We start from the raw sequence: 14798 nt of genomic DNA, 5'->3' as shown, positions 1-14798 counted from the left end.
ACCTCCACACTTCAATATCCAATCAAATGAGAAGAGCACAGCGTAATTATGTATTGATTAAAGCTAACTATTGATTTAATCATCTAAAGCCTTATAGTTATAACTCAAGGCTCAAAACCAGTTGCCAGGGTAATAGCATCTGGTAATGTGTTTACTCAGTAGTTTAGATTTTGAGATTATTTCACTAAAGATTTTATAAAACAGACTTCTACACTTGTGTTTTAAATGCCATTCTTTATTAGGGCTTTTATTGGGACCTGGTGTCCTTCATTCATTCATTAGGATGGTTATTTTATTTTTTTTACATACTCATACCCTATAGTAGTGATTTTATTTTGTAAAGATAGTAAATGCCTATGATATAAACATATCACTTTATCTGTATTGTCCCCTCATTTTGCCTATAATTTTAGATTTATGTAGTTATTGACATGCATGAAAAAGAAATGTATTCCTTGAAATCTGTCGACTCACGTTGCCAAATGTTGTGTTGCGTAGGTTGAGGTAGCCACTGGACACCACATGGCTGAAGGTCAGGCTGTTTGGCCACGATCAATAGGGTTAAGGTCATTAACATGTTATGAATATTGTGAGGCCATGGGAAAGCAGAGCAGGGGACTAGTGATCTGGGCTCTGATTGGCTGGAGCCTGTTACCAGGAGAGGCCACCCCCCACTGACCCCAGAGGTCATTTGAAGAGCTGATGACCTCTAACCTCATGCCAAGAAGGTGATGGAAAGATTTTGCATAAACTTGGCTGTTATAATATTAAAAGTGTGCTGTTTGACCAAAAGCAAACAAACATCAATATTACCACATTTGGGAAAATCAATAAATAGTGCCATGTCATAGGCTGGAGACAAATAAAGCTTTGTCTTTGTCTTGCAGTGCTTATACTGAAGACAACCTAGATTTATTTCTTAAAATATTGTCATTACTGGATGAAATAATATATTCTATAATAATTATTTAAAAATGACACCTAATAAAGAAATTGCTTAGCTAACAAAATAATGACTTTCATTATTAATACCTTGTGTGACATTAAAACTACAATGACTACATTTTCATTTTCCTCAAGCTGTGAAGCCCTTTTTATTTACTGCAATAAAATACAAAATCATGACCACTTAAACACACAGGAACATTCTTTAAAAAAGTTTATTGGCTTTTAAAACCACTTTAAAAATCTCACCAGTGAGTACTTTCCATTGAAAAAAAGAAACAACGCGTTTGCAATATTAACAAGCTACTGTACATTAAGCAGAACACCAGACAACACCACAGAGGAGGGTTTTTTTTTCCTACTGGTAGAAATGGACAAGATAGTCAAACAGAGTTGGGTCTGGGTCAGTCAAAGGGAAAGAATCAGTCACTGCTTGATGGAGCTTCTGTATTCGTAAAGAGGTGCATTTCCTTCATTCAGATTCAAATATCAGTGCCATATTGTTAACGAAAAAGAAGGAAAAATGTTAACTTTCTTCACAAATGCATTTTGCAAAGTATGAATATGTAAAATCATCAGAAAACAGTCATCAACATAACATATAGAAGAACATTAACTTAGTAAACAGCACACAATGAAAGTAATGTAACTCATGAAACTAGCACTGCCAGTCTGGTTAACAGAACCTGCCCAAATCACAGAAGACAGTGGTTACCAAGAATACAAAGTACAACAGAAGTCATCACACATGCGTGCGTACAATCATTTATCAACATAATGAGCATGTAGGTTTTAAAAGGTTAACTTTTTTTCCCCTCAATGCTTTATATTCTCATGTATGAGAATGAGTAAGAAATGTGTATCTCACTGAGATTAATGCACATTTTGCTACAAGACAATTAGTCATTTTCTGACAATTCACTTAATTTCCTTACTCATCTTGCCATAAAAAATATTTTTTTGTCTTTTTTTTTCCCGGGTATCCATCATTACATTTGTCCATAAAGACGTGGCAAAGCCATGTGTCATAAAAATTTAGTGCAATAACGTGAACCTCCAAAGTTTGTTGAAACATGAGTTGTTGTTTTTTTCCAGTGTCTGCCGAAAGATCTTGAGCACAATGTCTGTCACAGAGATGTTTGCAACCAGCTAACAGTATCACAACTTTTTTTTTTCTCAATATACCATGCTATTGATCCTGCTCAAAGCACACATCACTTCTGCAACTGCAGAGACCTATTATCTTTGAAATAGAAACAAAAAAAATCAGCAAGCGAGACCAGACAGCATTACTTTTACGACACATTGAGCCAGAAATGTAACACACAACATACAGTATCTTGCCGACTATAAATCTGTTAAGCTTTTTTTTTTTTCTTTTAAATGGCACATACTTAGCTAGGATAATGGCCATAATATAGTGTCTTGATACACCAAATCTCTATGTATCTATCCTATTTACAGATGGAGCTTAAACATGACTTATACAACATTGACAATAGCCAAAAACTCAAGCAAGCATCCTACTGTATCACATAGCCTACCTGGCTAGCAGTGATGGTTTCAACATGCTTTCAGGTCCATGGTTACCTATAAAACATAGGACAGTGACCATTTCACAAATTTACATACTGTACATAAGATTTATGCAACTTAATCCTTTTCCTCCAATGCAATAGAACTCTTTTATATCTCTGAGGCTGCCCGCTTCCCGTTGATGTTAATGTTTACTAGGAGTGTTTCTGTGTCATAATCTCTTGTGATTTTTAAACAGATCATCTTTGGTATGGAAATAAGGCTGGATCTCCACGAACATAATAACCTAATAACCTCCTCTTAATCTCAAGATGACATCAAAACATACATGTCAGCCTTTAGCCTTCCCTGTAAATAAGCCTTCTCCATACCATTGATATCCAAGCTGGGAGTATAGCATGCCAAAAAAAATGAAAAAAAATTTCATGACTGAAAGTGTGCCTGTCATGGTTTTCACGAAATGACAGCATATCAAATTCCTTTAAATCCATTAATAAGGGCACACACAGTGTAGTCGTTAGCCTATACAATATATATCGTAACACTGCGAAACAAAAACAGAATAAGAAATAGTACTGAAATTATCAAGAGTAACAGCTGCCTTGATATGATGAAGCTCTGTATGGTTCCGGAGATATCTTAAAACATTATACTATATACAGTCTTTCTGAAGATGGCATAAGGCCTTGGACTTCGGGAATAAGGCAGCCAGTTGTTGATTCCTTTCAATGTGTAGTCCACAAATTGGCCTGAATCCCCATCTTCTCCCTACTGATTCATCTACTCCCTTTAGAAGATATTAAACAGTACAAGAAGTATAGGCTTTAAGAAAATTTCACTCTTGGACAATGCTCAGATGTGAATCAGTTTTCCACTGACTTGGTATATGATAAAGTATAAAGATTATGTCATAAATTCAGCACCTGGCAGCGTAAGATGCCACCCTTTTTAATATTCAGATATGGCAGGCAAATGTACTACAACTATTATGTGCATATACTACAATACCAATATTGTTTCCATTTGGTTGAACTTGAACTGCACACACTGAAAATAGTATACAACAACATACGTTTTTGGTGAAGTCTTTTGTGCCAAATTTCCTACCCATGTCATTTTCCTCAGTTGTTCATTAAGTACATAGTATATTGCATTATCGAAGATTACCCTTGCTTAATGTTCGTAGCATTCGAATCTGCTCCTTGTTAAGTGCATGCTGCCGAGTGCTCACACCTTTTTACTTGAAATGCTTACATTTCTGATTTCAGATGAGGGAGAAAAGTGGTTCAATACTGAAACTCTGGGTGACAAATGAAAAAGGGAGGGAAGTAATTAAACATCAGTAGGAGAGATTCTCTGGTACGCCTGGCACTTTTAACAGAACAAATGGCAAAGTCCAGACAAATCCCAACAAACTATAGTTTAGAAACAGGTATACTACATATTCACCAAACCAAACAACAGAGAACAGAAATCATACAGAATAAAAGATAACATCAGCCCAGCATCTCTACTGTAGTAGGCTGGTCTTTGCTTTCTAGCCAGTCAAAACCAGAGTTCACAGTATCACTGCATATCTGCTGAAAAAGGGGGTCATTCTTCAGTTCTTCCAGTGTTGAGTCTTCATATTGTTCCTGCTGCTGATTGGGATCAAACAGCAAGTTGGTGTCCAACGTGTTAAGGTCAGTGATGCTACTGGACAGATCTGAGGTCAGTCTGATGTCGTTTGAGAAGTCAGACGCGACGGCGTTGAGCTCTGAAGCTACCTGACCCACCAGCTGGGAACTGGGGTTGAGGCCATCGTCCCCCAACAAGTCCTTGACAGTGTTGTTGAAATCCAGCTGTTGTTGTTCGTCTTCCACCTCCTGCTGCTGTGTGCTCTGGAGGAGGAGCTGTGGTTGTGTCTGCACAGGATTCTCCTGGAGCTGCTGCTGCGTCTGGTCTTGCTCACCAGGTCCCGCTTGTGCTTGGCTATCCGTAGTAGAGAAAGTCACCTGTTCTCCACTGCCAGTGGTGAGGTAGCCATGCTGCTGGAGCTCAAAGGCAGCAGGGCTGGAGCTGACAGGCAGCTGAGTTTGGTGAGCAGTTCCTCCAGCAAAGCCGGGAGTGGTCTCCAGGATCTGTGTGAGGTTCATACGGGCCGTGTAGTTAGAGGGTAGATTGTTTATGCCCAAACCACGGACAGAGTCATCGCCATCAGCTTCCATCTTGCTGAGAAGAACATTTGTGATTTTTGCGGTGTTAGTCTGACCTTGTACTGGCAGCATCTCACTCTGCATCATAATGTTGAGAGGTACAGACTGGCTACGCTGGACCATGCTGTGGACAGTGCTGACTGTCTGGGGGTTGGATAGGATGCTGAGCACCTCAGAGGTGATAGGGGAGTTAAAGGGTGAAACCACGGCTCGAGTTGTCGTGGTGGTACTCGTGGTGGTAGTTTGAGGGCCAGTGTTGCCACTGAAGTTCCTCTGGCGCACTGCAGGACTAACACTGCGGCAACGGAAAGTACTGGATGTAGATGAGCTTGAGGCCTTGTTGTCTAATGGTGCAGGAACAGCAAAACTCTCCTGTTTAGTAGGAGTGGTTACGCCTGTTACTAGTTGCTGTTGCTGTTGTTGTTGTTGTTGTTGTTGCTGTTGCTGCTGCTGCACTGGGGAAATGGGGGTCAAACGGCCAAAGTGAGCAGCATCTTGTCTTGTCTGAGATTGAAATGCTTGGCCAGGAATTGCAAAAGCATGAGGCTTACGAAACTGATCATCTACCAAGTCTTGGTAGCTGGGCAGAATGCCGATGCTATGGTTGGACAAAGGACCTGCAGAGTTGCTGTTGTAGCGATTGTTTATCCACTCCAGTTTGGCCTTGTCAGGATGTGTTGCCATGGGCCTTTGCATGGGCTTGACAGGGCTGCTGGAGACAATACTGGCGTCATGATAACCTGTGATGCTTGAATTAATGGGAGTGAAAGCAAAAGGATTTCTGCACTCCACCGGGCTTGGAGGAACGCTGCTGCTGCAGTTGGACAGTGGTGTGCTGATGGGAGTGTGGCGACCCATGGCTCCATCCACAGGGGTGATGGGAGCCATGCGTGAGCAGGGGCTCTCTCTGGTCAGGCTGTGCGCAAGCGTCATTTCAGAAGTCGGGGTGGGTGTCGGGGTTGGTGTTGGTGTTGGAGTGGGAGTTTGGACTGGAGTGGTACTACTGTGGGCAGAGTGATAGAAGGTAGTACTGGCCTGGTGAGCGTTGAGCATTGAGCCTTGATTGCTGGCCGACTGACCTTGTAGGGACACATCAACACAGTTAGCAAACAGGCCCTTTAGCTTCATCTGCTCCTCCATCTGGACTAGCTCCTCGACGATGCTGTCCTGGGTCATGTCATCATCATTGAATGGGAAATAGTCCATGCTGGGCTGAGAACCTGCAAAATCAACCATCTCCTGTGTGAGGGTGAGCTGGCCCGAGGCCTCAGGGGGTTGAGCGATTATGGTAAGTTGGTCAGTAGGGGCTTGTTTGTGTTCTGCTGGTATCTGCTGGGCAAACGCCTGCTTACGAAGCTCATCAAGCTGTCCCTCCTCCCATATTGTGCTCTTCAAGTCACCCATCACAGAGGCTTCGTGTGGTCCTGAGTTGGCTGGTATGGCACGAGGGTCCCCAGTGATCTGCCGTAGTAACACCTGATCAGACGTGCTATTTCCAGCAGCTCCAGTGCTGGTATTAGGGCTGAGAGTATGGTCTTCGTGTTTCACCCCCATGTCCTGGGGTTTGACAACAGTCTGGGTGCCCTCAGTGTGCGTGATGGGCGAGTCGGACAGTGCAAGGATCTGGGTGGGCCCTATAGAAGTGTGTTTTACAGTCACTTTGCAGGGAGCACTCTCTGGTCTGGCAGGGGTTCCTGGTCTGGGGATTCTCTTCACTGCAGCACCGACTCCAGGTTTGGGATTGTCAACTATAGCCAGTGGCTGCTGGGAAATAAACACCCTCTTTACAGGAATCACATGGGTCTCCCCACCTGTGCGCTTCCTGGGACTCTTGGCATCCTGGCAGGGATCCTTCGATGTTGGGTTAACAGCAGAGGAGCCATTAGATGACGCATTGCCATTCGAGTTTTGATTATCAACAGTCAAGTATAATGTACTGTCATGGCAGTTACTGTTATTGCTGTCCTGAGTCCCAGATACAGCTATAGAGGTGGGAGGGGATGTGGGGTCGCTTTTCATCCGTGTCCCTTTGTCTTGTCCTGGAGAACACTTAACCAAGAAGCTTGGCTCACTGGCAGCCCTGAACTTAGCTATTCTCTCCTCTTTGGCTCCTCCAGCAGTTTTCTCTGCGACAGATGTGTGGTGACTGTCACTTCCACTTTCAGACACCACTTTGTCAGCGGAGAGGGTTTGGGTGAAGACAGGGGCACTGGGTCTGACTGCATGAGACTGAGAGGCCACTAAAGTCCCACCATGTGACTGCAGGGAATCGTCTGAGGGAGCTATGGTACTCACACCAGCCGAGGCTGGCCGTGCAGTTGAACTGCTGTTACTACTGCTGCTGGGAGCCAGAGCGATGGCCGTCATCTTCACCACATTCACTGAACTAACATGGGAAGTGGGCATCACAGTTTTTATGGGGCTGTTGGTAATGAGCAGGGTTGGGGGAGAGCGCAACGTGATGGCACTGGTGGCAGAGGGCTTGGGCAGAATCTGGGCATACCGTGTACCATGTCGTGCCAGCCGGTCACCTACAGGACTAGCTGAGATATTCTGGGGAGTTTTGGGGGACTGTTTAAGAGACTGAGTGACCACTTGGAAGTTCAACATTTTTCCTTCCGCCGTCCCTACAGGGCTGGGTGAGGTCATCAACCCCCTGTTTCTCTGTACCTGGAAGATCAACGAGAAGCATAATTTAGCCAAAGCCATCAGTAATATATCTGAACATTTTAGAAGGAACGATTCAGCCACGTACCGTGACTGGGCTTGGAACAGCTGCTACTACGATGCCTATGGTGGGCTGGGGGGAGAGCAGAGCAGGACTGCCGCAGGGGATGGTGGGGCCAGGGGTACTGGCCTCCGTTCTCTTGACCTGGGCCTCACTGGGCAGAGGTGAGTGGAGCTTCTGTTCCTGCTGCTTCTTCTGGATCTTGCGTTGCAGTTGCTGCTTTGCATCGACAGAGGGAGAGGGCAGGGTTTTCACCTGGGGCTGGAATGAGTTTGCTTCCGCTGTGGGCACAAACGCAGAGGCTGGAGTTGGCGTCTTCATTCCTGCAAAGACATAAAACAAGTTCAACGGATTATGATTATGAAATATACCGTGTTCGATTGGTGATGGTTGATGTTTATTCTTAGTAACATTTCCAAGTTAAAACCATCCAGCTGCAAATTAAAGCACCAAGAACTGTTTTTGGAGATGGGCTCATTTCTAGAAAACTGTAACATGCAAGTTGCAACTTGGCTCTCAACATTTGATCATATTTTCTTGTGTTAATAGTTGCACTTTACGAACTTAAACGGACCTTAAATTTAACAGACAGTAGATCAATCTATTAAAAGACAACAATATAATAATGACCACCCAGTCGATCAAAGGAGACCCTTACCTGTGGGCGTTCCGGTCATAACAGTGAGTGCAGCCATGGATTTAGTACCAATGTAGTGGCTGTTAAGCAGGAAGCGAGCCAGGTCCTCCACATTGTCAAACTGACGACTCAGGACCTTTTGTGCCCACTCACACACCAGTCCACAGGCTGCAGACCTCATTTCATCCTCAGCGCTCGGAGACTGGCCCGTCGACTCCATCAGCTCACACTAGTCAGAGAGAGCAGAGCAGCAGGTGGATGAGCATAAGATTAGTGTAAGTCACAAGTGTAAGTCTTACTAAATATTTCAGATTTTTTCACAGCGCAACTTACCCCATCACCAGATTTCTGCAGATCCAGGTTGGGTAAGGAAGGCATGTGAACGAAAGCTTTCTTCCTCAACCCGCTATAACAGTATGTGCGAAGGAGTTAAGGTTTCTAAAACATGAATGATTCTGAATACAGACATGGTTACAAAATGCTGACCTAGTGTTGGACTTCAGCTACATCATTTTCTGAAATAAATTTTTAAATCTATGTGCTGGTCGTTGCATCAAGACATTCCCTGTCCTAAAAATCTGAGAGAAACACTGAAAAGCCAAGCACTGAAGTAAAAATGTACACCATTGGTTTGTTTTATGACTATCTTGTTGTAGGATCGGTTTAAAACTCAATACAGAGATTCAATTACAAACAAAATCTGCCGGTTCAGATCTTAGCACCTCAGTGTGTCCAATGCACTGATGCAATCTATCAACATCAACCACGTTGCTCACTGACAAAAAAACATAGGAAAACACACTTTGTAGACGTGTTAATCGGAATTTAAGGATATTTGGATTTGCCCCTCATTCCCAGTCGGCGTGCCTTCATGTTAGGAAAGACATTCTTCATGATCTTTCCAAAGTCTGCTGCACTCAGTGGATTGTAGCCGAGATTGTCACAATAGCTCCTGTAAAAGAAGAGACACCACATAAGAGTGTAAGGTAATATAAACTACATATATATTTACATTAATAGATCACACACCTTCGATCCCTTACTCTAAATCCCACAGTAAAAACCTCACACTCACTTGTATTCATCATACACCTCTTGTTTTGGGAGGGAAGTCTCTGGGTGCTCTTCTAGGTGATTGCGTATCCAGTTGAAAGCATACATCTGTTGAGTACGGCTTGACGACATGGAACTCTGATCACTGAAATTGGTGCATAAGGAGAATAAAACTGGTGAGGCAGTGCCCTCGACTGTTGTGCATCATTTCTTGTTAATACAGAAACTTTAATACCATAATCCAGGAGTGGACGACCCCCTCTCATTCTCAGTCCAAATGGGCAGAAATTGGGGGTTGGGGTGATGAATAGATATGGGGAAACAAATGAAACACAGACAGCTAGGTATAGCAGAAGTCTACATTTTTCAGTGGTTTGCTTCATAATGATAATCAGTCACACAGCTGAAAAAGGACTCATGAATGTGTACTAAGAAAAAAAATAAAAAACCCTTAAAAATGTCAAAACCTAAATTCTCTTCAGGGGCTACGGGCCTAACCTGTGCCTGTGTAGCAGCCTGTGGATTGCGACTTGAATTTTTTACAAGCAATGAGACAGAGCCAATAATGTAATGAGAGCCACAACAAAAGCAGGTGTGTGTGTGAGTGTGTGTGTGTGCGCAAGACAAAAAACAGGCCCAGGAGCAAAGTGGAAATATGAGTGAAGTGTGTGTCTGCGACATACCTTTTATCATTGCCACTGCTGGGACCAGAAGGCAACTTAAGGTAGAGGTAGAGTTTTTCGATGTCTGTAAACTTCTCAACATCTTGCTGCGAAAATAAAAACATCACAAAGGAAGAACGGTGAAAATAGTTTTCAGATTGAAGGAAGCTCAAATGAAGTGTCCACATTTTCAACCAACTATAAGGCATTTGTTTTTAAAATGAAGACAGGAGGTGGCACTGATAAAATGTAATCAAAATGGCCGAGGTAAAACAGATCTAGAGATATATAAAAATGAGTTAAGAGTTTGGCACCTATTTTAAAATACTACACAGGTGTGACAGTGGCACGCAACCACCTCACAAGCAATTCCACCTTAACTGTTGGTTTCTAAGAATGGATTAATCTCACCTCTTCCTTTTCTATTTGCCTCTTTGTTGCTATGGGAACCAATATTTAAATGAACGAGGTTAGTGCTGTCAGTGATTTACTACACTACACCGCTACGAACACCTAGTGTATTACCTGTCTGCGTCCTGCACTGTGATTGGAACATTTTCTTTGAACCACCTCCTTAAATGTTTTCTTGTTTTTTTTGTGTTATCCACAAAATGATAACTACTGATTTCACCGATGGCATCAGTGTGTTTTTCCTTACCAAGGTGACACTGAATGATCACGTTTATGTTTTACTTTATGACACTTTAGTGTTGTATAATGTTAAAATGCTAAAATGTGCTGTCAAGAGATTTTTTGGATATATGTTGGTTTCAGCTCCTGTTGTGTCCGCCCCAACATTCATTTTTTAATAACATCAGAAATTGACCTAATGTTTGCATTTGAGACAATTATAAGTAATTTATTTCAATTTAAAAAAATACAAATACATCTGACTGCACCAGTACCATCCATCTATATCTCATTAATCTCAGCATTCTTAATATTTGTTCCCTTTATCTCTATATTAAGCGTACATTACTTGACAGTAAGGTGTTCCTTCAAATTAACCAAAACAAAAAACATATTTAGACAAAATCCTTATTGTCTGGTGTGAATGACATCTTTTAATTATTTGTTTTGTCCTAGTTTGATGCGCTGTCCACAGCGATGTGAATATGTAGACCTCAGAGAGGCCAAACGGTGGACAAAAAAAAGAGACTAAAGCTGCCAAACTACGTCGACGCGACCCGACAGACTGGATGAAATTAAAATAGACTCAGTTTAATTGATGACAAAAAATAGACAAAGCTTTATCGCGTCCCTTTGATGTCACTGACGCGGCTTTGCTGCTGAATACAGCACGAGAGACAGATTTATCTGAGCCAAAATGTGCATCGATGGCTTGTGCAGAAATAAAGAACAGTAGTGCATTAATATGTCTGAAATAAATACCGTGGTACCTGGATTTACTCTATAACCTGCATGTATTCATACATACACCTGACAGAGAGAAACAGCTTATATTTCTGCATGTGCATGACATCCTTTGCATATTGCAGAAATAATCATAATCTTATGATCCACATCTAAAACAGTGGGTTTAAAAAAAAAGAAAGACTTGCTTTCAAGAAAATTACATTTATGAAAGTATTTATGGATACTCACCAATATGCTGTCCACTTTTGATTGTACAGATTTGCTAAAATGAGAAAGACAGAAAAGGACAAAAAAGCAAATAATTAAAATATCATTGATGCATTTCTTTGTTTGTTTTGTTTTTTAACATTTCAACAAATCTATGTCTTTTTTAATCTCTGTAGGCTTGGTTTTGTGTGACCAGAAACCAGTTTGAATCTACGTATGAACAGCTAATCAGGCAACAGCGAGGCATTGTGGATTTAAATTGTGGTATCCCATAAATTAGGACACTCAGTTGTATAGAAATTCTGTTGTAGTACATTATAGTAGATATGTAGTAAAATATAGTGAATTGTGTTTAAAATCAAGGCTATTCATATTATCTTTAAGTACTCAAATACAGTGATATTTATTGGCTTTGGAAGGTATTCAGACTACTTATTATAGATGTAATTTAAAGTTGATTGACGATCTACACTAACACAAGGTAAAACGTGTTTTATAGAAGCTTTTACGGTTTATTACAAACATATAAATTTATTACATCATAAGTCCTTCTTTACTACTTTCATATTAAATTCATTTCATTCAGAAATTAAAGCTTCATTCTTCCCTGAGCTCTGACCAGTCTGATTCCACAGCATGATGCTGCCGCCACTCTGCTCTACTGTACTAATGCAGTGTACAGAGATCATTGGACTTTTTTTTTGTAACTAACAAGTCCAACCAGTTAAATATTCTTTAGCTTTTCATTCACTACTTTGTTTGAAACTCCCTGTGACTCATTTTAGTCAATTACACGTGTCGTGATGCACATTCTTGCATTGTAACTTGAAACCGTTAGTAGAAAATGATGCACATGCCATTGACACTACTTTTATGGTTCTCTATTTAGTTTTTCTGCAGCAGCTATTTTATAATACAGATGCTACCACTAACATGAATCACTGCCCCGTTCAATGAAAACACGCGAGTGACTGTGGATCAATATGCACAACACCTGGATCCTGAAACCGACACAGCTAAATGGAATCAAGCCTGTAACTGCATTACCTGCACTGTAATGTAATTCCTGCTGTGACATTATAAAATATATACATATAGGTACATCCTGGACGAGGTACAGACGCTACGAACTCAAAATTGTGACATACAAATAATATAGCGGGCGGTAAACATATCACTTAGTTAATCTCAAAAAATCAAAGTGAATCAAAGGATGAATATTTATGTAAATGAGACTTTTCATCTGATTAAATAAATTAGCAAAAACACCAAATGAAAAGCACGTTTTCTCTTAATGCATTTTGCACAAATAAAGTGGTCTGGATTCTTCCCAAAGCCATCAAACCATAACTGGTAGTAAAAGCAAAATATATACATAAAAAATATATTGAATTAAAATTTGAATCACAATTTACTGCAAGCTGATCAGTCTGCAAGAATAACCTGTAGATACAACACGTAAATGTAAAAAAAAAAAAGCACACAGTTCCCAGAGGAGGGGGCTCCTATTGTTATTAATATTTCAGATGCAGCCCTCTCGTTAGCAGCATTAAATCAGTGTGAGGCTCGATCTGTGGAGCTGTCTGCTTTGACACCTGTCATCCTGAGCATCAGCACCACCGGTGGATCTGGTGTCATCTATTATAACATGGCCTCCTGTGGCTCGATGCTAATCATCATAGCTACTGCTGCTGCTGCTGCTGCTGCTGCTGGAAGTAAGCCGACGTTACCGTGTTATTAATGCACAAACAGGAACCAGACCGCGTCCCTTTTCAACCTCGCTGCTGCTCCGTGCTTCGGTCAAATATCTGCGGCTACAGCCTTTGAACACTCGTGTTATTTTCAGCGGCTTTGTGCAGCACACTGCCTCCCTGCCACTCCAGAGTTAGATACGCTAATTATGAGGCTACGGCTAGCGAAAAGGACAGTGTGGCTGCCCCGGGGATCGTTTCCATCCTTACCAAATTGAATTCTTTATTTTGAACTGCAGCGCGTTAGCCTCGGGCCCCTGGAGTCCTGGCACCAGCGCTGGAAGAGAGCCTAATCCCGAGGCAGGCTTCTGACCAGGTTGTTGTTGATCATCAGCCATCGCGATGGAGGGGTGGTGGGGGAGCTTTAACAAGTAGGCCTCATCCCCGGCTGTGCACTGCACCGGACCCACCGCTGCTGGAGCGGCTCAGTCAGCTAGGACAGCCCGCTGAATCCAGCGCAGGGCATGGCTACGAACACTGTGGTGGGACCCTCGCGAAACACAAAACAAAACCCCAAAAAACAGCCGGGCATACAAAAGGCATTTCGCAGAGGTATCTCCGCTGCCGCAAATAGCACGCCTGCAGCAGCCAGCAGCAGCTACAGACGAGCTGCCTGCGTCAAGCTACACGCGAGGTGCAGGCGCCAGACCGGAAGTACACGGACAGTTTACAGACGAAATAAAACACCTGGAATTCACGGCGCTATTACTGTCTGAAAACAGCTCTTACTGACCCAGATATCATTTAAAAGACATTTGATTTAGCATTTTGTACCGGTCAGCTTCTAAAGGAAGGGAGAAAAGACCACAGTCCTCATTCCTGACACACATAACAAAATAAAAGTCTGAAAACTTACTGTCATTTTTGTGCAGAATAACTATATCTGTGTTTCCTCTGGAATAGTGGGGAATCTTGATTTGTCAAACTGCAAAAGATTTTATTTTTTGTTTAAATGTCTATTGTAGCAGCATAAAAAAGTGTGTTAAGAGTTAATAAACTGGAAGCACATCTGGAGAGACTAATTAAATGACCCCAGACTGATTGTCACATAGTGAACCTGGGGTGTTTGGAGTCCCTCATATGCAGCTCAGAGGTACTTGTACTCTGCTTGAGTGCTATGCTACCATGCTACTTTGTCATGAACATATCATTTTTTATTTATTTATTTGCATTTTTTGTGTTTCCCCAGATATACAGTGTAAATTCAAGGAGCAAGTATTCCTATAATCAGTGAACTGTCCAAGTAATTCCATCGCTCATTTAGTTTTTGAGTTTCTGAACCCACAATGTAATATTCCAAATAAAATAACACTTCTGTCACTGATGCACATCTGGAGTGTCTCTAACAAGCATTACTAGCTTCTGTATTCTGATGTGGCAGCTCTCTCTCTTCAGTACACCGTGGGCTGATTTGCTAAACGTTTGCTATGCATTTAAAACAAGAGACCACAACTGCTTCCTTTCATCCGTGCAGTATTTAAATGCTAGGAGCATCCTGTCTCAAAGCAATGCTGAACAGCTAGTCCATGCAATTGTTACATCTAGACTGGACTGGTGTAATTCATTATCATGAGGTTGTCCAAGCCTCCAGCTTGTCAAAAAAGTTGCAGCAAGGGTATTGATTGGATATAGAAGGCTTGTCCACTTTTTACTTCTCTTCATCCAGTAATTTTCTACATAGAATTTTAAATCCTTCCCCTCACATGA

The 14798-nt window shown here is 41.8% G+C and overlaps 1 protein-coding gene across 1 annotated transcript; it reads right to left on the bottom strand.

Annotated features, from left to right (window-relative positions):
- Positions 1 to 902: 902 nt before the first annotated feature.
- Positions 903 to 13837, bottom strand: rfx7b (regulatory factor X7b). The gene is made up of 10 exons (XM_084555478.1): positions 13302 to 13837; positions 11362 to 11395; positions 9779 to 9863; positions 9330 to 9369; positions 9117 to 9239; positions 8877 to 8993; positions 8375 to 8459; positions 8063 to 8270; positions 7432 to 7727; positions 903 to 7346 (listed from the first exon to the last, which is right to left on the bottom strand). Exons 1-10 carry the CDS (start codon positions 13427 to 13429, stop codon positions 3978 to 3980), a joined length of 4485 nt encoding a protein of 1494 aa, XP_084411604.1. The 5' UTR covers positions 13430 to 13837; the 3' UTR covers positions 903 to 3977.
- Positions 13838 to 14798: the final 961 nt, after the last annotated feature.

Source organism: Chelon labrosus, assembly GCF_963514085.1.
Source record: "Chelon labrosus genome assembly, chromosome: 11".
Classification (NCBI taxonomy): Eukaryota; Metazoa; Chordata; class Actinopteri; order Mugiliformes; family Mugilidae; genus Chelon; species Chelon labrosus.
The sequence above is the reverse complement of the archived record's forward strand: the minus strand, read 5'-3'. Positions and strand labels throughout refer to the sequence as shown.

What these genes read in the sequence shown, in the direction of transcription:
- rfx7b (XM_084555478.1), bottom strand. Translation starts at nt 13,429, where the DNA reads ATGGCTGATGATCAACAACAACCTGGTCAGAAGCCTGCCTCGGGATTA. An exon ending in GGAATGAGGGGCAAATCCAA is followed by an intron (nt 8,460 to 8,876) that starts ATATCCTTAAAT and finishes ACTCCTTCGCAC; the next exon opens with ATACTGTTATAGCGGGTTGA. An exon ending in TATGACCGGAACGCCCACAG is followed by an intron (nt 7,728 to 8,062) that starts GTAAGGGTCTCC and finishes ATGTCTTTGCAG; the next exon opens with GAATGAAGACGCCAACTCCA.